This window comes from Netta rufina (genome assembly GCF_964035555.1).
Source record: "Netta rufina genome assembly, chromosome: 1".
NCBI lineage: Eukaryota > Metazoa > Chordata > Aves > Anseriformes > Anatidae > Netta > Netta rufina.
The window spans coordinates 178278673-178304695 of NC_140123.1; the positions used below are offsets into that span (position 1 = coordinate 178278673).

Below are 26023 nucleotides of genomic sequence, written 5' to 3' on the forward strand. Positions count from 1 at the left end.
AGTTGTGTGGAAGATCTAGACCTTTTGAGCGGTTTTCTTTTGAAACATAGGGCAGCTCATCTTCACCTGTTCTTACAGAGCATCTCCATCACCTCAATCCTGAGTGACCAGAAGCAGTTTTCTTTAAGCTTTCTGAATTCACCAGGGCTTGTGGGCTGGGCAAGGAACATGTAGATGTGGACATCCAGTTAATAACAGAGGTAAACAGTGTGAAGTTGAAACATCCCAGATAAGTCAGCCTTTTCTAGGACTGACATACAGTTTTCTGAGAAAGAAAAAGCTGTAGGAAGCTGAACCACACACACTAGGACTCATTAAACATGTTTTGTGAAGCTAAACCACCTAGGGCTCCTGGGAAGCAAAGGGCACTTGTAGACATGTGCGTTAGGGACTGAGTCAACAGAAGATGAAGAAAAGAAAACTAAAGAAGTTATGCATTGCATTTCTGTGTTCTCTGAATAATGTTGCTGCATAAAAATACTGCCTATCTTAGCACAGCCACCTTCTACCAACTATCCCAATAAAAAACGAAGTTAATGAGATACAACCAACCACAGGTAAGACAAGGTTGTTGTAGATTAGATGTAAGATGACAAATAACAAAGCAGAAAAAAGAATATTGGCATTAGTCCCTGTTGGAGTAAGAATAAGCTGTCTCTTGGAAAAATGGAAGAACTGTGAGGATCGTAGAGTGTATCTAGGGAAGCTGTTTGCTATTGCTCTTACTTCAGGCAACAACACAATGTGTTGAAAAATGGTATCAGTAGCTTCTGTCCTAATTATAGAAGCAACCCATTAGACCTTGACACTACTAAGTTAGCAGTCCATCGTTTCATCTGTTTAGCTAATCAAAACTACTTTTTTAAATATTAGAAGCTATAGACTGAAGCATTCCTACAAGAACTTCTTGTACCGGGGAGGGCTAGAGAAATATAGAAATCTCAGTTCCATGGAATTTAACAAAAAAAATGTAAAGCTGTAGCAATGTGAATGATTATACTGCCTTCACTTTCCAATGCAGCACAAGTATTTAGTGTACACACTGAAGGGACATTTGGTCTGGTAAGTGAATTTAATTGTATGTGAAAGGTGAGGAACTGAAATGCCTGGGTTGCTAAATCAAAATGTGTACAGCACAGCGTTGGCAGTAACTGCCTCTTCATATGGTCCTGCCAAAACATTTCAGCTTGGACCTGGCAAAAACATCTTGAAAGCACTATTTATAGGCTAAGAGGAAAAACTCCAAACCATGACTGCCCCAGATGTAGGTGCGAACCAGGCACATTACAGCTCAAGGTTTCTGACCTGAGAAGAAACAGAAGAAGCTTCATTCATGACCTCAATCCAACTAGCAATGAGGTATCACGGGCTAAACCGCAGTGGAGGATGGAGACCTGATCAGTACCAGTTACATGACAGAGGCAAATACAAGAAGCAAAAGAAAGGCCAATTAAAGCCCCAAAACAAACTCGAGAAACACTGACGGAGGACATGCTTAAGTAATGAAGGTTGGCCTTGCTGAACCGGCCAACAATAAAACACAAGTTTTAAGTAAACAGAAAAGAGAAATTAGGCAGGAATAATTAGCAGGCTGACAATGCACACTCAGGGGTCCTATTATCTTCACCCCGCAGTTTCATTATGGGATGGTTCTGCAGACTACCTTTCCTTCATAGATAGGAAGTTGAATTATCACTGTTCAGGACCCTGCTTACAAGCACTGTCCGCTGCTCCTGCTGCTCACAGGACGTACCCCCAGATACAGGACCTGCATGTGAGCTGCCCCTGGCCCAAAGAAGCTTCAGTGCTTGCATCTCTGGTGATGAGAGCAACATAGGTAATAACTAGGGAGAAGAAGGTCAGGTCAGGACAAGCACCACAAGAACATTTGTATGAACGTATTGTTTGTTCTCTTATTTTTCTAGATATACTCGTACCTTATCTATGTGTCAAAGTAACGATCCCTCATTGCAAAAGTGTTTTCAAAGTTCCACTGAGGGAGCTGTGAGCTGTAATTGCAACACAGATTTTGTAACAGCAAGACTTTCTTCATATTCCAACCATATTCAGAACTGTAAAATTTCTTGTAGCATATTAATATGGAACAAGCTTTTCAAGCTGAAGATAGCTGTCAAAGATCAAAGGTAGCTGTCTTTGTTAGAAAGGAAAGAGTGTTTAGTTTGCCAGTCATCCTCAAGAAAGCTTTCTAGTGAAATATTCCAATTCAATTATTTACTGCTGTAACAAAACACAGTGTGATTGTATTTGACTGAGATAGCATCTCTGATAGTTACAGCTTACAGTGTGCAAATCTAAACTGTCCTGACAGCAGCTGCTAATTTGAAAATAATTACACAGAACTCACTGGGAGCTTTTGTTAGTAACTGCCTTTTTGAAAGCTTTGTTCAGAATTATAGGTCCTTTAGAGCCATGAATTGAGCAGGAGCATAAAACAGTATTTGGTTTACAGAAAGTTCTTGTTAATTTACATCTCTGTAAAGTGCAAGCTAATGAGTTGCTGTGCTTTATACTTTAAACGTGACTTGAACAGCTCTTAAAACAATTTCAGTTTGAGGGAGTGAAACTCTCTGGACATGGCACAGACAAAATGGTACTATGTGGGATGTAAATCTTATGGAGGCAAAACGCATTAGAGTAAAGCTCTTGAAAAGACTTTGTAGAATAGGGCGAGAACTGTGTAGCCATAATCAGTAAGGAGATCTCAAACAAACAAACAAACAAACAAAAAAACTCGAACACATTTAAGGTGATTTTAACTTGAGGATAGGACCAGAGACATTGTGTCCAGCCCTTTGATTCAACACATTCAGTATCTCTTAGCAGCAATGAAGTTATCCATGCTGATATTCTGACAGCAACAAGCAAAACAAAATTAAAAACAAAACACGGGAAATCTTCCACTCCTTTTTTAGCCCAGTAAACGTGTGTAGTGGGTTTACGTGGCAAGGTTTTGGTAGCAGGGAGCCATAGGGGTGGTTTCTGTGAGAAAGATCTAGAAGCTGCCCCATGTTTGGGAAGGGCCCCATTGTTTTCCAGAGCTGAGCCAATAAGCGATGTTGTTTTGCGCCTCTGTGAGAGCATATTTAAGACAGGGAAAAAAACGCTGCGCCACACAGCAGCCGGGAGAGTCAAGGGAGTGAGAGAACAGCCTTGCAGGTGCCAAGGTCAGTGTAGGAGGGGGAGAGGTGCTCCAGGTGCTGGAACAGAAGTCCCCTGAGGCCTGTGGTGAGGACCATGGTGAAGCAGGATGTCCCCCTGCAGCCCATGGAGTACCACGGTGGAGCAGGGTTCCACGCTGCAGCCCGTGGAGGAGACCACGGTGGAGCAGGTGGCCCTGCACCGACGGAGGCTGCCGCCTGTGGAAGACCCCTGCCAGAGCAGATCCCAGGCTGGACCTGTAGCCCATGGAGAGGAGCCCATGCAAGAGCAGGTGACCTGGCAGGAGCTGCTGCCCATGGGGAACCCAGGTTGGAGCAGTTTTCTCCTGAGGGATGGACCTTGTGGTACGGACCCATATCTAGAGCAGTTCTGGAAGAGCTGCTGCCTGTGGGAAGCCCACACCGGATCAGTTCATCAAGGACTGCATCCCGTGGGTGGCACCCCACAGCACAGGGGACGAGAGTGACCGAGAAGGAGCGGCAGAGAAGAAGCGCTGTAGACTGACCATAACCCCCATTCCCCCGTTCCCCTGCGCCGCTCGGGGGGAGGAGGTGGAAGAGGGTGGATGGGGGGAAGGTGCTTTTGGTTTGCTTTTTCCTTTGTTTTCTCACTTCTCTAGCTTGTTAGTAATAGGCAATAAATCTTACTATCTCCTTATGCCGAGTCTGTTTTGCCCGTTACAATAATTATTGCGTGATTTTCTCGTCCTTATCTCAATCCTTGAGCCCTTTTCACATATTTTCTCCCCATTCCTCTTTGAGGAGGGGGAGTGAGAGAGCGGCTGTGGTGGAGCTCGGCTGCCCACTCGAGTGGAACCACGACAATGTGCAAACTGACATGGGTACAGGTATGGTAGGTGGCAGTTTACAGAAACACTGGGAACAAGACAGAAGAGGTGTCTTGCAGCAGTGCAACAATGCAAAAGAAGGTGGCCCTCTAGCTGGGTGATGCAACACTGACTACAGATAACAAAACAGCATATAGCTCAGATTTCACTGCAAGCTGCTGGTATTGTACTGCAAGCTGGTGGTATGTATTTGCAGTAGTCTCAACCTGGAGGTTGTAAATATTTTAACAATCAAAATATATGTATTTATTAATATACCAGTTTAGAGAAAAAAATAAATATGTCCTGGAACACTATAGCACTACTAAACACTCGCTAATGCCCTTCTGTCAATTGAACTTTGATGATTTGTCCTCCTCTAGCATATTAAAATTTCACGTCAAGCTTCGCAGCTGCATTTAATTAAAAAGGTCAATTTAAAAATAACGTCAAGTTAAGCAATTTGGCACTATTCATGAAAATCACAGTGCAAAATGATGTTATCTGAGTGAAGGACATTCTTAGAAAGATCAAGTCAGGAACATATAGGCACACTGCATTTCACAAGGAATTTAATCACTGTAGTAAGTAAAATCCCCTTCCTGAAACAATTGCTTTTCACAACTGCTTTTCTGTTTAGCATTGTAGAAAGTACTGAAAAAGTGGCTGGCTGTATATCAGTGAATGTATTCTTAAAAAAAAAAAAAAAAAAAAAAAAAAAAAAAAAAAGCAGTTCTGAAGGGTGAAATACTATCAATACTTTTAGAAACAGGGCAAATCTCATTGACATGACTGAAGCTGCCAGTGAACATGTGTGTCAGGTTTAAGGGCTGTGACAACCACCAGTCAGATGTCTGTTCAGTGCTTTCTCTCCGTTTAGCAATATCTTGACTTCTTGCTTACTGCTGCAAAGAACAACTTTGCTACTTGCAAGAAGCACAGACCCACAATAATTACTGTTTGTCAGTAATATTCACATATGGCTCAGGAATGAGAGAAAACTGGGATCTTTTTGGTGACAGTTGACAAAAACTTATTTGGTGTGTGTGTGTGAATGTGCAGCTGCATTTCAGTACATGACAGGGACTGGGCAGAAAGAAATAAGACAATTTCTGTTATTTTTGTACTACTAGCAAGTTTTTATTTAACAAGACTCAGTAATATTATAAGAGAAGAATTAGAACAATGTGTAAGAATTTCAGGAGCATTGGTGACTTTGGTAACAGTTTTACTGTTTTACTATTAGATTTAGTAAGCTTTGGCATTTAAACTGAAGGCCAAGAGGAAAAAACAGACTCCTTTTCTCAGTTAGCCTACTGTCCTTTCTCAAGAGAACATAATTTACATTTCAGCTTTATTGCACAAACTCTCAACAAGCCTTAAAAAAAACTCATCAGAAAGCAGCTGACAAAGCAAATGAAATGCCCTTTACAAATGGGATTCTCAAACTGCAAAACTTTCAGATTTCAAACAAAATGTAGATCTACCAAGTTCTCTGTGACTTCTCTTTGCTTTTCCTTCTAACAGTGAGATGTAAAACAAATTGATTTGAACAGTGGGGAGTAAAAGATTTACAATCTTGTTTAACAGAAAACAGACCTGTTGACTTTCTAAGGAATTTAACAGGATTTTGAGACTATTTTTTAGAGTTAATGCATTCACTTGTTAGTGTCCTAATGCTATTTACCTGTTTTAGTGAAGAAAGGCTTCCAAGACGTAACTGCCTTGCATATACTTCCAACATATCACTGCTACTTATTCTATGCTCAGAAGAAAGTCAGCTTACTCTTCCAAATACACTATCTGCAGAAGGCCCTTTTCCTCATTTTTCACTTCACAGAAACATAGAATATCACAAGTTGGAAGGGACCCACAAGGATCATTGAGTCCAACTTCTGGCTCCACACAGGACCACCCAAAAATCAGACCTTATGTCTGAGAGTGTTATCCAAACCCTCCTTGAACTCTAGCAGGCTGGGTGCCATGACCATTGCCTTGGGCAGCCTGTCCCAGTGCCCAACCACCCTCTGGGTGCAGAACCTTTCCCTAACCCCCAGCCTGACCCTCCCCTGTCCCAGCTCCATGCCATTCCCTCGAGTCCTGTCGCTGTCCCCAGAGAGCAGAGCTCAGCGCCTGCCCCTCCGCTCCCCTCGTGAGGGAGCTGCAGGCCGCCATGAGGCCTCCCCTCAGCCTGCTCTGCTCAGGGCTCAACAGACCAAGGGACCTCAGCTGCTCCTCAAATGTCTTGCCTTCTAGACCATTCACCATCTTTGTAGTCCTCCTTTGGAGGCACTCTAATAGTTTATGTCCTTCTGACACTGTGGTGCCCTAAACTGCCCGCAGTAGTCAAGGTGAGGCACCCCAAGATACGGCTGGCCCTTTTGGCTGCCAGGGCACACTGCTGACTTCCCATCAGTTTGAACCACCAGATCGCTTTCTGCAGGGCTGTTCTCTAGCCTCTTGCCCCCACTGTACATATCTCCATCCCAGGTGCAGAATCCAACACCTGTTTTTGTTAGATTTCATTTGGAACCTTTAAGTCGAGGGAAGTTCATTTAAATTCTAGCTTTTCTTCCATTTCCATATTCTTTTTCTATTTTTCCTTCAGTTCCTAATGAACCAAAAAAATAAGACAGACGCCATGGGAAGGAGAGGGAAAGCAATATAAAAGTTCTTTGCACTTGCCTAACCAACTATGGAGTCACATATTAGCATCTTTGTTTTCTCCAGTGATTTTCCTTTGGTAGAAAGGATCAAAGTCCTATTTTAAATAGTATTAAAATAGGATTTGAAAGCAGAGGATATTCCCCATGGAGCGCTTCAGTTTTGTGAAAGGTCAAAATTCAAGGTGTCTTTACTTGACAATATTACTCAAACATTTTGTGCAACTAATATATCCAAGGCAATATTACTTTCAGTAATTAAAAATACATATTTCTGGATTCTTGGAAATCAGAACAGCAAACAGTGGCAGGTGGAAATTTAGGCTGTTTGTACTCCATACGGGCTGATCAAGATTGGAAAAAATTCATACCACTCCTTGTGGGAGAAAAATGTTTAAGTGTGTCAGACATAAATTTCTCTTCCTAGAATCAACAGCTCTTTACTAAGTCCAAGCTCACTGACAGCTACATAGACACATACACTTACCATGATGACGAGAAAAGATTCCATAGCTTTCTTTACATTTTTGCTCTCCAGACTCTTATTCTAAGCTTTGAAAGGGGGAATATGCTTCTAGTCAAAATCACATCGTTGAAAAATGCATGTTATCACATGGATAGCATTTTGTGAGATCATTTGTATAAAAAGACAAATATTTTAGTTCTAGTTTCAATTTAAAAGCTTCTGAAAAGGGAAAGAAAGAAAGATTGGAAAGAGTGTACATCCACATGAAAAGAGCAAAAGACCTTTTAATAATCTAGATGAAGGAGTAGTAAGTATATTCAGAAGCTTTCACAGACAATTCTGGTGAGATATTATAACTGGTGAGCTAAAGGACACCTCATGGATTTAAAAGTTGACAAATGTAAAGCAACGCAGTTGTGATGGTAAAAAAAAAAAAAAAGTTACTGTTTCTAAATTAAGCATGCAAAAGCTTGTATGTAATATCAAAGTACTGAAACATCCTAGGCAGCTCGTTGTATATGCTATATGCTCGTTGTATATGCTGAAATAGTTATAAAAGACAACACGGAGAAACAAAACACGACTTCTGTTGTTTGTCAGACATAAGAGAAGTCTAGAAGCACTAAAATTCTATTACAGAAATTAATGCTGCAGCTTCATGTAGAGTCTTTAGCTATGCTATTTGTGAAGGGAAATCACAGGATTAGAAGAGGACCAAAAAATTCAGAGAGAAGTATTACAAAGAATATTCCAGTCAGGACTAACTAGCACAGATACTGATAGCAGCATTGTAGACCACTTACAGTTACATACAGGGAAAACAATGGTCAATGTAATACCATTGTGCTGACTTGTCAATTCTTTAACCTCTTCTAGTTTCAAAACAGTTTAATAATTTGGATGGACAGAAAGAAATATAAACGTTGATCCAAACTCAGAGGAAGTGGTGGTCAGATCTTAGCAGTGGTAATGCCACCAGCTGAAATCCTAAACCCAAAAAGGGTGCCTATAGGTAAATGGTATCTGTCTATGAAAATCTGTTGAGATGTCAGTCAATAGGACAATTGTTTATACTCTGCAGTACATTTTATGGACTAAGGCATTTGGAGGTGAAATGCTATAAAATATATATACTATTTCAAACGTACATCTCTAGCTGTTTAAATTCAGAATTCTCTGTTATAATATATAGAAAGCTACATAGAATAAATTTCTAGGTAGAGTTTCAGGAAATAATGGTTGGGCTTAAGTGTATTTCTTAGTGAAAAAATAATTCTTACAGAAATCCACAAGATTTGTTTGCTTTATGCGCTAGTGTCTCACACTGAATGTATTTTGGCTGTACCACGTAGTAAGACAAATACTAACAACAGTAGCACTATTAATAACACTCTAGCTTAAATAAAGTAAACCAGATGCAGTTCTAGTTTGACAAGCACAACAAAGTAAGATGTGCAACTATATAGATGATTACCACATGATAGCTTACAGTCTGTTTACAACTGGCAGCCCTGGCAGAGAGCTCTGGCTCCTCCAGTAAATCTTCATTCAGACAAACACCTGTCCTAGGGTTTATTCTGATTCTAAAATATTCACACAACACATGCTAATGATCAGGCTTCTTTAAGGAATTAGGTATCTTCCACACAGATGCACACAAGTGTATGCATATGTGCCAGAACATGTGAGCATAATACACAGTATTGATGACAGACAGTGATGCAGATGTTCTAAGTTAAATTTGAAACCAAATTCCATGAGTACAGAATATAAAAGCAGAAAAAGCGGGTACAGTTATGTATAGAAATATACAAAAGGGCTCTCACATTCTACCAACTACTATGTACATTAATTTAAAGTATTTCTCAAAAAGTTTAGCATGTTCATAGACATCTGATGTACATAAGTAAGTAACTATGAGGCTATCTGCCCTTTCAGGAGACATTGAACTATTAAAATAGAAATTCAGAGTGTAAGCACAGTTGTCCTTTGATGCAGTACAAAGCTTTCCAAGAATATCGGCTTGCACATCTGCCGACTGCCACACAAGGATGATGGAAAGGGGAGTACTAGTGGTTGCACGTAGCCTGCCCTTATATCCTTGTTAAACCTAGAAAATGTATATCAATTACGCTCATAAGAGGAGATTTTTACTTCCTTTCCTTATTCTGCCATCTAGAATAGAGTGAGTTACCTATTTCACAGCCTTTTTTGAATCATGTATGCCTTTTTTTACTTATCTACTTCATGTTCTAAAACACTTGAAGTTCTTCATTAAAAAATTCCATTGGTCCTGAAAAGAAGCTTCACCCTGTCAGTCTCCACTGACATAAAAAGTATTGCGCCGTGAAAAATATGCATTATTATTGTCATCAAGACTCTGGTATGGCACCTATGCTGATCCCAGTTACTTTTAGAAGCAAAACCTCTAAAAAGAAAAGGACTGATATAATGTAAAACAAAGGTCAGTTAGAGTTTAAATATGCCAAAATAGGAGATGGACTTAAAATCTTGCACTTCATACAACAGATACTTCAGTTTAGCAGCATGTAATATTTCTTACTAAGTAATTCAAGTCTCATTCAGAACCCTAACCTAAGTGCTAATTAGCCGGAGCAACACATTCAATTTCAACAAAAAACAACAAAAAAGACCTAATTAGTGACCATTTCCAGTGGCAAAAGATGAAGTTCTCTCATTCATCTCTGAAAAGAGACACTAGAGAGAAACAAAATGAAAGGGGAGCTTTAAAAGAAAAAATCATTTCAAAGGCTAGGCTCCTGCAGGCATTTCACTGCCTAGAGCACACTGCTCTGGTTAGCCCTTGGAACTTGTCGTTAGAAGAATGAGATGATTATTTCTTTTTAGGAGAAATCTCCTCTATGCCAGCAAACACAGACTAAAAGTTGTACTTTTTCTAAACTGAGGTATGCATACATTTTGACCAAAAAAGCAGTACACCAAAATCCATCTATTATTTTTTCAATAAAAAAGGACAAAATGAGCATGTGCATTTCTTTGAATTTGGCTTGGAAAACTCCTCGAGCAGCTCACTACACAGTTCTCTGCTATAAGATGCTTTTAGCAGTTTAGTACATCGAGTTATTTCACAAATGGAAAATGAGAACTAAGAAAAGATCTGAGAAAATTTGATAACACAGAGAAGAAGGCCATTAAATCATAGATAAATAATGAGTAAATGGAGAAAGGTTTCTTAATGGGAATTATACTGTGCTTTTTGTAGCTTTGTAAACCTGCTTCCATTGTTATCAGATGTATTATCTACAATACACATTTGAGTCATAAGACAAATTCAACAGTCACACACACACAAAGAAAAAGCTTAAAAGCCTTAAGACTTTGATTGAAGACTTCCATTAAACATGAGTATATAATCTACCTCTAAATTAAATGGCACCAGACTCATGCGTTTTACTGTTCTAAATATCATGGTGACATCAGCAGAATATTTTCATAATAACAATAAACCTGTTTTATTAACTTGTGCTCTGTGAAAATTTTAAGTGATTAGTAGTACTGATGAGGGATGCAGAAGGACAGATGTTTAATTGGCAGTAAGAACACAAGAGTGAATTCTCAATTGTCAAGTTTCAGGCAGAAATTCAAGAGAAGTACATGCCCATAGCTAAAGCCGAGTCTCATTACTGAGTTTTAAATGCCTATTATGACTTCCTTGATTAGTGAAGCATTGAAGCTTACATATTCTTGCCTCAAACCTCAGTTTTCTTCTGATTTATGTATAAAGGAATGCAAAGCATGTATTTGTAAAGAAGAAATAGTCCCTATTAAAAAACTCCAAGTCCTGAGGATGACTTACATCTGAGAGAGTCAAAGCACTGCATGTGGACTCAGAGCTGAAACAAAGATGTGAGCTCCTCCCTCCAACATTTCTCAGTAATACAAAAATCTTGCCTAACTCATCTGCTTGTAAGAGTGCTTCTCCTTTAAAAAGATACTGTCTGTATAACTTCCTGCAACCCATTAAACTTAAAAAAAATAATAATTTATTGGAAGGAACTATAGATATTACCTTTGTCTTCTTCCTATATTTGCTTCTTCATGTACATATTGACACATTCTTTCAACCTTTCTTCCTTCAAGCACTTAAACAGGTTGAAGTATATTCACAATCTGAAGTATATTCTACAATCTGCTCAAAATAAAGTCTCCACATCCCCACATCCCTACAATGACCTATTTCCAGTATCTCTGTCTCATCAGTTGAGGCACAAACCTGGTGGAACCAGAAGCTGTACAGTGTCAGTAAAAGTCTGTGAATCTTTATTTAGGAAGTAACCAGCTCTGAAGAACATAATGTTCTGCCGGTTATTGCCTTCTCTGTGCAGAGCTCAGCAGTCTTGGATTCAGTCATCTCCACTTCCATAAAGTAGGGTTTCATCTCTCAAAAAGAGACTGCTATAACTGTATGCCCTTTTGAAATTGATGTAGTAATTATCTAATGTGATGGGGCCTCTGGGATACAGCTTTCTTTTGTTTATATCAGGAAAAAAAAAAAGTTTATGGAAAAGTTTAAGGATTTTTAGAATGATATACTTGTTTCGAAAGCAACTGAAAGATCAGTAACTTCTCATTAGTTCTTCCTCCTGCTGCTTATGGATTTTTTTTTTTTAAACTTACCAGGCATGATAATATTGGAAAAACCTAGCTTCCTTGTTATGGATACTCCATGGGTAAACATGGATGTATACTCTCTCCGAATCTGTTCTATGTCTCCATGAAGCAGCTGAAGAGAAACTGCCAGACCTGAAAGCGAAGAATAAAACAAGGGAAAATAAGACATTCAAACAGACTGTGATCATTATTACTTCTTCAAAACTTTGTATGTTTGCAAGTATATATGCATTCCTGACAGGTAAGACAACTGAGAGGAAGTTCAGTTATATCAAGCTATTATATTATTACTCTATGTTATATTATTACTATATTATTGTATTATTACAAGCTATTATATCATGTTATTATATTTAGTAATATCAATACTATTAATGTATTTAGGAATGGTGTCAACACCCAGAAATCCAGAAGGCTGAGAAAACAACTACCCATGAAAAAGAATTAGCAAATTATTACTGATGTAATGTAACTACAATGACACGTCAGATCAAAATTGTCTCAATAGAGATGGACAGAGACCTTAACTGGAAAAAAAAGTTAGAGAAGCGTCAATTAGGAGAAATGTCAATTGGTAATACTTGCTACAACTTAATTTTTTCATTTACTTCAACACAACACTGCCTTCATTGGTATGTAAAAAAAGGTACAACCATGGTTCTTCCTATCCATCAGAAAAACAGGGACATCTCATTACAAAGCATCATTTCACCTTATACAAAGTAATACAATTATTCAACCAAATTTTGAAGAAACAAACTCCAATAAACAAATCAAGCATAATCAATATTTGTTACATAGGCAAAGTAATGCCATAATGACTGAAATTACTTCTTTTTTTTTCAATGTTCATCAGATTTAATCAATCGTGCTCTTTTCTATGTTTGCTAATAGACATGCAAAATGCAAGGGGGATAATATAATAATTTCCCAACATTTATTGCTTTACAATTTAGGAAGCATAACTTCACCTATTATATCTGCAGTATACAAAACAAATTGCAAACACAATACTTCATCACTGCTGAAATTGTCAAAAACAACAGGCATACTTTTTGGTTATTTCAAATATAATCACCAAGACGAGTGTCAGGATGATAGAGTTTGCAGAGATTAATCTGCCTTGACCTTCAGCATTACTACAGCATATTATGTATCAAAAGATCAAGGGGAAGATAAGAGGAAACTTTTCATATACACTGAACAACTGGAGATACAAAGACAACTCTGATTAACTTCAGATTAAGTTTAAGTAAATAACAAACTGAACAACAAGGTCAATGGTCCTTTGGGCTTTGGAAGAAATTTCCCCTATGAGCATGTAACTGTTTAATTGAATGAATTTACTTGAAGTCTGATGATTCTTAAATCATAACCTGAAAGATCTGTCCTAAGTACTACTAGTTCAGCCTACTTCCTGGAAGACATCAGAGGTTTAATTAGCATAACACCTTTTATGTTCTTCCTCTTATCTACTCTTATATTTTATAATTTTGGCAACTCCAGAGAATATGATGCTCTAACCAGACTTCAATTCTCGTAACATGAAATAGAGCTCACCTACACATCTCCAAATCAGTGCATAAGCAAATATTACAAGGAAAAATGTTAAGTCTATTCTAGTTTAAGGACTAAATTTAATAATGGACATTAATTATCTTGGTAATGGTAATTTGTTCTGTGATTAACCACTTAAAAACTTCTAGGGAGTAGGGACAATTGCCATCAGTGTAGACCAGAAAACAAACCCTTGGTGGCCTGCTTATGTCTGTGGTGGTTTTACCTTGCCGGGCAGGTGAGCTCTACCACAACCACTCTCTCACACCCCCTCCTCAAAGAAAAAGAGGGAGAAAATAGAGTGAAAAGGACTCAAGGTTGAGATAAGGACAGGGAGATCACTCAGCAATTATCGTCATAGGCAAAACAGACTCAGCAAAGGGAGATTAATGAAATTTATTACCTATTACTAACAAACTAGAGCAGTGTTCCAATTCAGTCTGTGGGATTACATATAGCCAATTCTACATACAGTAGCTACATCTTGTAACTATCTATTAGATACAAAGCACAAAGCATTCTTATCAATGTGTGTTGCACTGTAAAACTAAACAAAGCTAAGTAAGAGCTAAAATAAAGTAGATGTAATTTATTGTTTTGTCATTAGATAAATGCTGTTACAAGTCAAAACAAATCTGCAGGCAGGCCAAGACAAGTCCAGCCAGCCAAAGCCAGAGAGGTCCTGAGGACTGTGCTGATAGCTAAACACAAAACCTGTAGCCAGCTATATGCAATATCAATTCCATATTTATGGTCTACAAAAATACCACTTGACAAAGAAACTAGACCCTCACCGTGACCGAGGAAGCATTTATCTGAAATACAAGTCATGAGGAAGAGGTATTTGCAAAGACAGAATAATTCACATTTTACGAGGGACACTTTACAAGTTTGTATCCTTATTATAAATCAAATTACGAGGCTATCAAATTGAATTAACTAAGATCATTTAAATTAGGCAGACACACCACAGAGCCATTCAGATTTTTATAACACTGCCTGCACATTCAATTGAAGTGAAGAGGAACTCGCTCAGACACACTGCAAAACAAAGTGCAATGAGGAGGCACCGACTAGTTGAAAGAAATCACCTTCATCACTAAAAATATAAGCAGAATTTTGTGTATCTCTGTAATGGCTAGAAAGCCACTGAACTCAATTTGCAAGATATTATAGCCATCTCTAGGGAGAAGGAGGGAAGGGGGGAGATAAGATTGCTGCTCTGAGAAAGGAAGGTTTCATCACCAGACAGTAATGAGACAGAGTCAAGGTGGAACAGGCTTCCAATTTGGTCTGTAGCCAATCTGAGGGAGATGGAGAAGATACTCAAAGAAAAGGAATGCAATGAAAATAATAGATATACTCTTTTTGTATAAGGAAATAGAAAGATAATTCATTAATTTTTCTTTTAAGAAAACATGAACGCTTTTTCTGTCATATGACAAAATTAGTATCCTTTAGTTTCAATTAATACCACTCTGATGATGAAACTCAATACCAGTTTTTTCTCATGTAAGTTCCTTCATTAGACTAGAAAATTATCAGCCAACTCTAATGAGTTCAGCTTCAAAAAAATATAAATATATAAATAAAAATTGAGCTGGAACAGCTGTACATGTACAAAGCAAAATATAAAACTGTAAAATGCCACCACAGGTGGCATCTGACAGTGGCTGATACAATCATTGAAGCACTTATGAGACCTAGAATCTCTCCAAAACCTCATTACTATACGTTTTCTATTTCTAGAACATTTGAAGCTAAAATATGAAAATAAAAATGATGATCCAGTCTCTAAATGACTGGCATACTTTCCTTAATTAGGTACACGGTCTAGTTTTGTCCCCTTCAAAAAAAATCCAATTACTTACCTCATGTTTAAAGTACCTCCCTCATAATTAAAACCTATTGTGTTAATTATCATTCTTCATTTACTCCAGTTTTGAAAATATTACTACAAAACTCCATGTGCTACTGGAAACAAATCTTCTTTTACTTCTTTTGCAAACACTAGAGATTGCTCACAGCTAACTTGTACTATATTTCATCATGGATGATTTTTATCATTCAGATGATAGAGAATACAGAAAATTGACAAGCTGCTGAATAAGCATCCTGCATTTCTGTTAGATACGTGATTTTTAGCTTAAGGCAGCTTTTATACTGCATTATTGATTTCTGCAATTAGTTATAACAAAAGGCAACTGTTCATTATACTTCCACATCACTTATTTGCATTTGAGCTTCTGGAGGAGGGGAAAGCATTTACATTCAGCTTCTATCTACTGGCAACAGAGCATCCTAGATCATATTAAGAAGAAAATGCCTAGCAGCTGCTCAGGAAGCTGACAGAAAACAAAAAAACAAACAACCCCCATCCCTCCCCTCAAATCAAACCAAAACAGACAGAATATTATTCAGAAATGTTTGTATTTTAAGAAAGGTAATAAAATAAGGCATCTGTCCAAATAAAGCTGCCTAATGGTGTTAATATTCTGGAAGCATACAGGTGTTCACATTTCTCATAGTATTTAAAATGCCCAAATTCCAACTCTAAAGATAAAACCAGTAGATTTTTGTATTACAATTGGTGAAAAAATCTTTTATTGGTTCATTGTGATATGGGAAAAATAATTGTATAAATCTTGTGAAATTTGGTTACAGCAAAAACTGTGCAGTAAATCCCACAAATTACAGTCTGGGAACAGAGAGAAATAGAGAGGTAAATTCAATCCCTGCAGGCCTCGTTAAAGGTTTGATTGTGATTATTCTGAATGAGCAAACTCCAAACTCTTAATCTTTCCCTCAACTTTACATTTATTATTTTTTTTTTGGCTCAGTAAAAAAGAATGAAAGAAAAAAAGTCTGTGCAAGATTTTCACAACTTTCTTGAGGCTCACAAATTAAATGAACTCTTGTGCCTAAGAATTTTGCCAGAAATGCTACCAAGAGAGAAGGTTTTTAGTTCCCTCACACTTTTTTTTTTTTTTTTAAATTCACATGGAAAATAAATGCATAAATGCAAATAGAATTATATTATCACAGGAAAACTGGCTTGGAATTTCTTTATAGGGAATAGCACAGCACCTCAAGTATTGCTTGCCAGAATCACCATGAGATGAAGGCTGCAGGACCAGAAGGCTAAGTGACTGTTATAGTCTAATCTCCTTATACAGGCAACTGGGTAATGACTATTGTAGTCTAATCTCCTTATACAGGCAACAAAGATCTCAGCAATATTTTCTCCAGTTCTTACCTGGGTAAGCCCATTAATGCCCTTTTTCTATTAACAATGCACATAGCATGCCAATTCCCATTGCCACATTATATTGTTATATTGCAAAAGCAAATCATCTTGTTCAAAAAAATTAAAATTACACTTTTACACAGCTTTGTTAGAATAGGCAGTGCACAAAACAATTTGACATTTTTCAGTGTATTATATTGCTTTCATTGCAAATAATATACAAAAGGTTCTAGGAAAACACCCGTTTTTTTCCTTCACAAAGTGCAGCTCTGTCACACAAACAACTTTCATGCAACTGCATGAGAAATTTCGGTACATGGCATGTTTCAAATTAAGTAACAGACAACATTTGACTGAGACCTCCAGAAAGTGTTAAAAACTTTTAAAACCATAAAATCCCAGGTAATGTTAGCAATGAATTTGTAACTATAACCCTTGGAGGAGATAAAATCTTGCATGAGCGTTCATTAAATTTATCATCTGAAGCTGTCTTTAGACATATTATTCTTTCAGTAGATAAAGTTAAGAAAGTCAATAATGTTATATAATAGTAATTAGCAGAGTAATTTTTTGGAAACAGCTTAGGAAAAACTCACTAATAAGACATAACCCAGTGCAAAGATGGAAATACAAGCCAGCTACACCCGCTATGTAGACTTATCTGGGAATTTCAGGGTGCCAGATCAATCACATGCATAACTGCAGTATTGAGATGAACAGCAAGTTATTTTTTTTTGTGTGTCACCGCATTGCAGAATAGCACGTTTTTCATTCTTCTCTAATAACTAAGTCTTTTTGCAACATCTGAGAATACGGTTTGAATTTAACTTTATTAGATTATTCATTTCCAGCACAGCATACAAATCATGCTACTCATGACACTTATGGATGACTACCCCCAAAAAACTATCTTGAACTTGACTTTTGAAGTCCTTTTGGTAAAACAAGAACCTTCACAGACAACAACACAAACTTGGACTGCCATGTAAATATAGAAAATTATTTCTGAGTGGTTTGTGAGTCTGCCATTTTTATGGATTAATATCCCAAAACTACCATAGTTAATACTACATACTGCATGCTACATTAGGTTACAAACATTAAATATATTTCCTTATATTAAGGAAAGTTCTACAAATGCCCGTCTAAAAACCTGCTCTAAAACTAGCTTGTCTCTCATGGACAAATGATCTTCAGCAACAACTTATGTGCAAATTCTGTGTATATTTAATCGTTCCGGTTTAGCATTTGTTGAGAGCAAAAAAGAATGCTTTAATTCGTTGTGTACTTACAGTGAAGCACATACAGCTGCTGCTCTTATTTTAAATGTATTTCAAATAGCAGCCTTCAGTGACAACTAATTCTTAAACACATCAAAATAGAATACGCATAATCTCCTTGTCACAAAATTTAACAAAAGATTAAAACTGGCAGATTAATAAATTGTCACAGAAATAAAGTAATTAAACAAATGCACTTGCTGTTTAAATGCTAGTGATGTGTAGCTACAGAAAACATTTCAGAGCACTGCTGACACATCCGTGCACTCTGCAGAGAACAGACAAATGCCAGAGAGCTGCTGTTCTCAGCTGTGCACAGATGCAGGGCACAGTTTGACGTGATGAATCATATGCTCAGGAGTTACCTAGAAGTTATGTACTTTGTTCTGTTCCTTCTTCTCTGTCAGGTTCATGCTACCAGTCCTGCCCTCGTTCCTCCTCATTTTCCACTAGCCGTTACTCTACTAATCTCTCCACCATGAGCCTACACCTTCTCGTTGTGGCCAGCAGCTGCCCCCAGCAGGGAATGAACGCGTTGTTTCCCATCTGATATTACTTGCATCAACTCACAGGAAGAAGGTTTCCTTGCAATAGCTCCAAGGGGGCTAAGGTTGTACTCCTACTGCTGGGGTAGTGTCTTGTAAACAGAGCTGCACTACTTCTTGTATGCAGAAAATACTGTGTGTATGTTACTACAGCTCTGTTCACAGAAATATTAATTCTATAAATTATTATGCTGAGCTACCAATTCCCTGCTACACTTGATCTCTTGCAGCTTTTCATCATACGAAGTGTGAAAAAATGATGTTCCTGATGGAGCCTCTGCAGTTTCACCACTGGAAGGTATATACTAACTCTAAAAGGCTTCCCCTCTGAATCGAGTAATTTATAAGCCAAAGCTTACCTCTGATGAAATATGAAACAGCCAAAGTATATTGTTTTCCACCTGCTTTTTTTTAAATCTCTAGGTATTTGATGGTAACCATGGAGAAAAGATATTATTAGACTGTCAAGAAGTTGATGAATGCAGAGAGAGGTGAAGGAAGACTTAATGCCCCAGAGCACATACTTCTGTTTCTACCCAAATGCCTCCACTGCCATATTTGTCTCAGAGCTTGCATCTTGTCGTATGGGCTCATGCCCTGGGCTGGTCTGCCTTGTGGCTTGCCTTCTCCAACCAAGTCTTAGATGACCACTGAGCTACCCTGAGTTTCAGTACCAACTGATGTTATACTTGGGGACAATAGTTCCCCCAAATAATAAATTGTTGCTTTATGAAGCTTACTTTGGTCTTGTTGAATTAAAATAGTAACAATGTAGTGGGATTTGCCTTTGAATGAGCAACCTTCCTGCTCTTCCAAACAGCTAGTTCCCACAAAAACAGAAGCTGTTCTTCCTTCGAGCTGGAGTCAGACCACATGACCCCCCGAGGTCCCTCCCAACCCAACTTACTGTATGATTTGATGAGTAACTTTCCCCTCAGATGACAGCTTATCCTTCCTTACGATGGAATTCTTGGCTAACATCTGGTAACAACATGGGCTTCAAGTCCTCGTCTGGGCATTAGGCAGTTGACAACTTACCAAGCATCTTTCTTTTGTTAAGCAGCATCACTTCAGATGACCCTATGCCTGCAGATTTTTATGCAGCTATCATGGGAACATGTTTGCATTTATTATTGACAGTGAAACATCAATTTGAAGAACCTACCTGTGCATCTTCCTCTTTTAAAGAAAGACATTTAGTTTTGTGGCTGACAGGCTTAGGAACATGTTTTACAAATCAGTCCACAACCCAGATTTGCCTGAAGAACAACCTCCCAACTCAGACCTTGTCTCTGCTATATCTAAAATAAATTATTGTTCCTGCCTACTACTGGGTACAATAAAGTAATTTCTGATTTTATTCTTTTTATGATCCAAACTGTATATAAGAGGGCATACACGATTGATGTAGATTTTCCAAGACCTGTATTCCGACTGTATTTCAACTCCTATGCAACAGATGAAAAATTAATACTGCTACCATGTTAAAAATCAAAAAATTGGAAAGAATCATGCTCAAGCCAGAAGTGGTAAGAGAAATCCCACCATTTTCAGTGTGTCTCCTCTACAGTTTAAGGCCCTCCCATCAATTAAAGCTAATGTGTAATTACTGGTGTTTTCAGTGGAGTCACAGAGCAGTTTTGGCATTACTACCACCATGCTGCATTCGGTAAACATGCAATTAGGTTACCTCACCCTTGTCTAATTCATCATGGACCTCCAAAATAATGGCACAGGAAAAGACCTTCCCATTACATTTGTTATTTTTGTGGAGTCCACGCAAGAGTCCAAGGCTACAAAGCAGCTAGATAAGCTCGTGATTTCTTATACCAGTAACTTAATCGCTGCAGGATTTGAAAGGATTTTCACCTCCTTTGCTGTAGCAAGTGAAAAGCACGTGTGTCCTTGTCTTATCTCTCCAAAACTACTGCATCAAGCACACGTGGCTTTTTAAGACTTGTTATAAGGGAATCTAAATTGGCATTTACACAGGAGCTTGCACTTGGAAATGTCAGGAACCTAAAGTAAAAACTGGAGCCAAAAGGAATGTCTTGGATCCTCTTAGAGGAAAACAGAGGAATCCAGTCTTTCTTTTCAAAGGAGGGGTAAGAAAGAAGAACTTGCAAGTACATTTAAAATAATTTTTAACATGCCTTTTATAAGATAATTCATTAGGGAGAATATTCACATATAACACAAGACCGAGGTTTAAATCTCTCGTCTATAGGATTTGCTAAGATGACACGAGTACAGATCTCACTTATGAAAATCATGCACTATTCAGCAGGTTTTAGAGCCATTTTCACTCTCCCCACGGTATAATGAATATTTTCTGATTGTATACAAAGCTGAAGAGTTGCTGCAGGGAAGTCTGAGAAGCCAAGTGATTAGCATTCTCACCTGGGACATGTGAGATAGACTGAAAATCCTTTTCCAAATCAGAGTCTAAACCAAGACATTTTCTTTCCTTTTTTGAAGAATGTTTCAATCACTGGAGTAAAAAACTTTTATGGTAAACCCAGTGAATATTTATATATTCCTTGAAACAGCACAAGCACAAGACCCACAGCAATCAGCTGCAGCTTTTTTTTTAAGCCTAATGCTCAGGCAGCTGAATCCAGACCACCCGTATCCTGAGGGAGCAAGTGCCCTGGTTGCACCCAGCCACCCACCCATTCTCAACTTCAAGCAGTAGCAGAAATCAAAGACACCTTTAGGTATCCACAGGAAGATCTTGCACTTGAGGAGGTTCTTTTAAAATGCTGAGCATTTAAGGAGGGATTACAGCAAGGACCGTTACTGTTTAGCAGTGTAACTTGCTCACAGTTGCAAGTAGGTGATTTTTGCAGACAAAACTCTCCACCTTCAAGCCTCAAAAGACTACTCTAGTCAGTAGACATTCTTTCCACCACGGTGTGCTGTATTTAATAAGTAGTGTTTCAGCTTTTGAAAGTATAAAGAACTAAGGGAAAAAAAAAAAAAAGTAGCACCGTAGGCATGAATACAAAGTTATGCATGATAGAAGAATCAGAAGAAAGAAATCCACAACTCTGTATGTGTGTGTACAATCAGAGATGCACTCACTATTATTTCTGTATAAAACCATACTGAGTGACAAACAGATTTGGCCTTGTTCTTTTGCCCCTTGTCCTAAAATGCACTTCAAAGCATTTTAAAAATCAACAGGCAGATTCACTCACGCACAGCAATTCTGTGGGCAAATGAAGCAGCGATTATGTGATCAATAACAGTTTACAAGGCACTTTGTGCATTAGTGTCTGCTTTATTAAAGAGAAAAGCAGTCCACATCCAATACTATTCATTTACTGAAGTCCCAAGAAAGGTCCAGAGTATAGCTGCAGACACACAGTCAAAGAATTACGTCTGCAACCATGACCCACACTGCAAACCCTTCAGAAAAAAATTGCATTTGACAGAAGCCCAAGCTTTGATGTGAGAGCAAGAACATTGTCTAGGCTTCACTGTCTAAAATACACCATTACTTATGACTGTGCCATCATAGGCAATATTTTATTTCTCTGAAATTACATATTCCTTTTTGAAACTTTTCCATCAGAAAAAAACATAAGGTTAAACCTGCTTTATTTTTCCAGTTTACTCCAGTTTTTGCATTTTAAAATTCAGACAGCTACAATAAGAAGACAACAACCACACAGAAGTTCTGTTTGCTTATTTATTGCAGCCTCAGCATAGCAGCTGTATAAACTGGAATTGCCCGAATCTGAATGAACTGCTTAATGAAGGTAACAGCGAAATGCCAGCCTCCGACAGCATGAAAAGAAGGGGATAAAGGACAATTTGATACGGCGCTTTGAGATAAGCCATGAACGGTTTTCTGTATCTGCAGTATACATTTCACTGATTTTTAGCCCTACAGATACAGAAATATAAATGTGTTTTTTTCCTTGCAAGATTGGTGTAACTGGGTGTGATCTTTATGTAGGATTACTCATTTTCCACAGACTGTTTTTTGCAATAAAAAAACAGAATAGCTAGTCTTTAATTCTAATGAAATATATTATAGTAAAAATGGTTTTTAGTCAGCTCCACTTTAGAGATTACTGAAACTTGGTTTGTTTAATAATTAAGAAATCATCTAGATCGAGCAGTATTTACTCTATACATAATACACCCCGAAGATAAGAAATAGCAATGCTTTTAATGCAGCAAAGGCTGTATTACTTGGCCTTTACGTTCATGGTTTAATCTCTTATATGAGGCAACCAGCTGTTTTCCAGTAAGCTGATTCCTGACACCAGCAAGAAAATACCAGAGGTGACTGGAAATTTGATCCACTACCTGCTACAGTGTTTGTTTTGCCTGAATTTCCAGCAGAAAACACATTCCAGTTCCCACTCTAGCAAATGATGCCAGCTTATCCATGGGACTGAGTCCTACCAATCCTGCATCCACTGTGAAGAGGAAAAGGAATGAACATTTGTCCCCTGATCTTTTTTGGGCTTTCTGCACTGTCATTTGCCTTTATTCGATCCTCTGTTTTAGATGCAAGCAGAGAATAAGATAGAGGAGGATTCTGCAGAAGTAAGAATTGTCATGTGTTAAAGTAAAAAAAGCACATTTTGGGGGGCATGGGCTTGAATGTTAAATACAAAAGCTATAGCGTGACAATTTGCACTTTACATGCAAGACACAAAATGTTTGGCGGTCAGTTTCAGTTTTCCCCAGAAAATTGGAAGATGTTTTTTTTTTTGCTGAAGAATAATGTCAATTCACTGATAAAACTATTTCAGCAGCGGGAGATACCCAACTGAGGAAACTAAAAGTATGTGTGAAAACCTGCTGAGCTGGAAGAAACTGTACAGGACAGAATGTTAAGAGGGAACAAGGCCAGAACAGAAACAATAGTCTGATGAATTTCTGCTGTTGTGTGTTGATTGTGTTTCATTTCTTAAGTGTTTATAACATAATTTGAAATGGACAAGTGGGATATAAACCAAAAATTCAAGTTTTCCTATGTTTGGTTCATACCTACAATGTTCCTAAGAGAAAAAAAAAAAAAAGACCTGTTTCCTGTAATGCAAGATTTTCCCTTTCTTCACATTTTTTGAGAGCTACAAAATGGCAAATGAGGCTAGTGGGTCATCAGAACAGCCATTCAATACTATAACAGACAAAGACAGCAGAGAAAAAATACAAACCAGTGTAACAACAATATTTTCCATGAGGTGTCAGCAGAAGTATCTGAACATATTGCTGAAGCTGTGCAGTGCTTTTTCAGGCAGCTAAGCAGTCGCAGAGGAACAAATTTCATGTATGCAATGTAAATAATCTTTCATGGTTTAATTTTTAGTTCCTCAGTACTCAAAGTGACACTGCGGCTCACATCCTCTTTCCCTCTCCAGCCTTTACATGAGCTACTCCCTTTGTCTCCTTCCCCGACAGCATTTTTTCAAAATGTAAGTGGTATTGCGTTTCCCAGCTTTAGTTTCCAGCACCTGTAACCTGGAAAAAGTTCACGTCCCACATGTATTTCATGCTGATAGGTGTATAATTAAGAGTATTCAAATTTATCAAATGTCACCTAGGACAAGCGGGTATTTAGTGGTGAATTCTTTATTCATGAGAACGAAATAAGATAAGGGATTATATCACAGTGTAAGCAGGTATTGCTGTACAAATGGGCATAAATGTTTTTAAAAAGATGATTTTTAATCTCAACACACTCCAGATTTCTCCCTTGCCAGAGTATTTCAGATCCTGCTGTTAAAACAGTGAAATTACCACTCCCCTACCATGTTTAAGGGTCAGAAGGCACACGATCAGCAGCAAATGATATACCAGTCTGATTTTAAACATGGAAAGAAAAAGGGCACCTCTCCAACACAGAGGTTATTTCTCTGATGAATTTCAAGTTTTCTTTCAGGCCTGTGTTTTAATCTAAAAATCCCCCTTTTTCTAGTCTCAAATAATTTTTATTTCAAGAAAAAATGAGATAAACAGACAGCATGAAAACATAGCCTGAACTTAAGTTTGGTAATTTTATAAACTACTGAAAGGAGTTAAAAATTGAAAGCACAAGACACTTAGGGCTAACCATCAGCCTGGCCTACGTTACCAATGCAATCTTAAATGGGAAAATGACATAGCTAAAATGTTACAGAGAAATGGCAAAGACAGGTCTAGTCTGCTCCCCAAAGCATTACATTTTTCCTGATTTATGATCATTCAAATACTTAAGGGAAACTAATAATATTTAAATAAATACTTTAAATGAAATAGAAATGTTAGCAAAAAAAAATAAAAAATAGCACTGCCCCATAGCTCTTGTCAATGTATTTTCAGGAACACTTGGATGAGTGTAAAATGTCACTTATTTGGATAATATAAAATTTGTATTTTAGATTTCTAATATAAACTGAAGATTTACTACTCACCATTCATTGACATTAGAATTGTGTCAACCAGTTCTGGCAAAAGACTGAATTTGGGTACTGTCTTTATTGCTAACGGCTTACATGCACAGACCTACATGTACTTGTATATTCTTCAAGACAGAAAGACTTGTACACAGCAGTTTCTACAAGTTACTGCAGCTGTCTGGTGGTTAACATTGCCGTGCCACCAGCCTTATGGCTTCAATCGTCCCACTGCACACAAGAATCAGCTGGAAGCACACAGCATGCCACATGAGACTACTTTTCCTGCCTATTCAGAAATTACCGACTGTTTCTTTTTTTATTTTTCAAGTGAGGACATAAATGGACAAGTTAAATGTTTCATAGCAACATTTACACAGAAAACCTTGTTTATAAATACACAGGCACCTTTTGCAAACTGTGAGATTTGCATTAATGCCAAAAGCAACATACCTATTTAGAAATTGAAATGCATTTATTCTTTAACATACATATTGAATCTTCATTTGATATTCAGAGAAAGAATTTGAACAAGTCCTGAATTATGTATTTTCAAACTGTTTCATAGCTTTGCAAATGTGACACAAAAGGTATGCCATCATGCAAACAATGTGATTTTTCTGTGATTCCATGTATGCTTCATTTTAGGCCAAATAAGTATAACTGAAATAGTCATTTTTAAAGTAGCTCAGTGTACACCGTAGGAAACAAAAAAGTTGCATGAGAAACAGAAGAGCCTACAAAAACAACCCTGAAAACATCAAACACCATAGCATAACTTTAAAATAACTTGAAATAAAAGGAAACACTACATAGTGGAATTTATATACATCTGGTAATAATTTTCCCGGATTATTCTTTTATAGCCGCATATATATTCATTTATTACAGCTATTATTTATAATAAAAATGTGATCCATATATAATTACTACCTTTTAAATAGTTCAGGTCACCTTTTTCTCTAGACTGATTGTGAAAAAAAAGACTAAATTCAACATTATCATTTTAAACAATAAATAAAGCTATTGGTTTCTACGTCAACAAACACTGAGCCTACTCTTTCAGCAGAAACTAAGTCAAAATGTAAACTCTTGATCATATTCACATTAAGGAAGTTGAAATTAAAAGCATTTATTTTTGAATTCATTACTAAAGACTTGCTATATAAGCTCCAGCATAGAAAGAGGTGTTGAATAATTACATAATA

At 37.6% G+C, this 26023-nt stretch overlaps 1 protein-coding gene across 2 annotated transcripts in view; it reads right to left on the reverse strand.

Annotated features, from left to right (window-relative positions):
• Positions 1-26023, reverse strand: part of DOCK4 (dedicator of cytokinesis 4) — a gene marked incomplete at its 5' end in the record, with an annotated part of 247303 nt that overhangs the window by 97740 nt on the left and 123540 nt on the right. For both annotated transcript variants that reach the window (XM_084306308.1, XM_084306307.1), the window contains one exon: positions 11795-11920. In XM_084306308.1, the coding sequence (XP_084162434.1) occupies positions 11795-11920 (126 nt within the window). The remainder of the gene's footprint in view (positions 1-11794; positions 11921-26023) is intronic.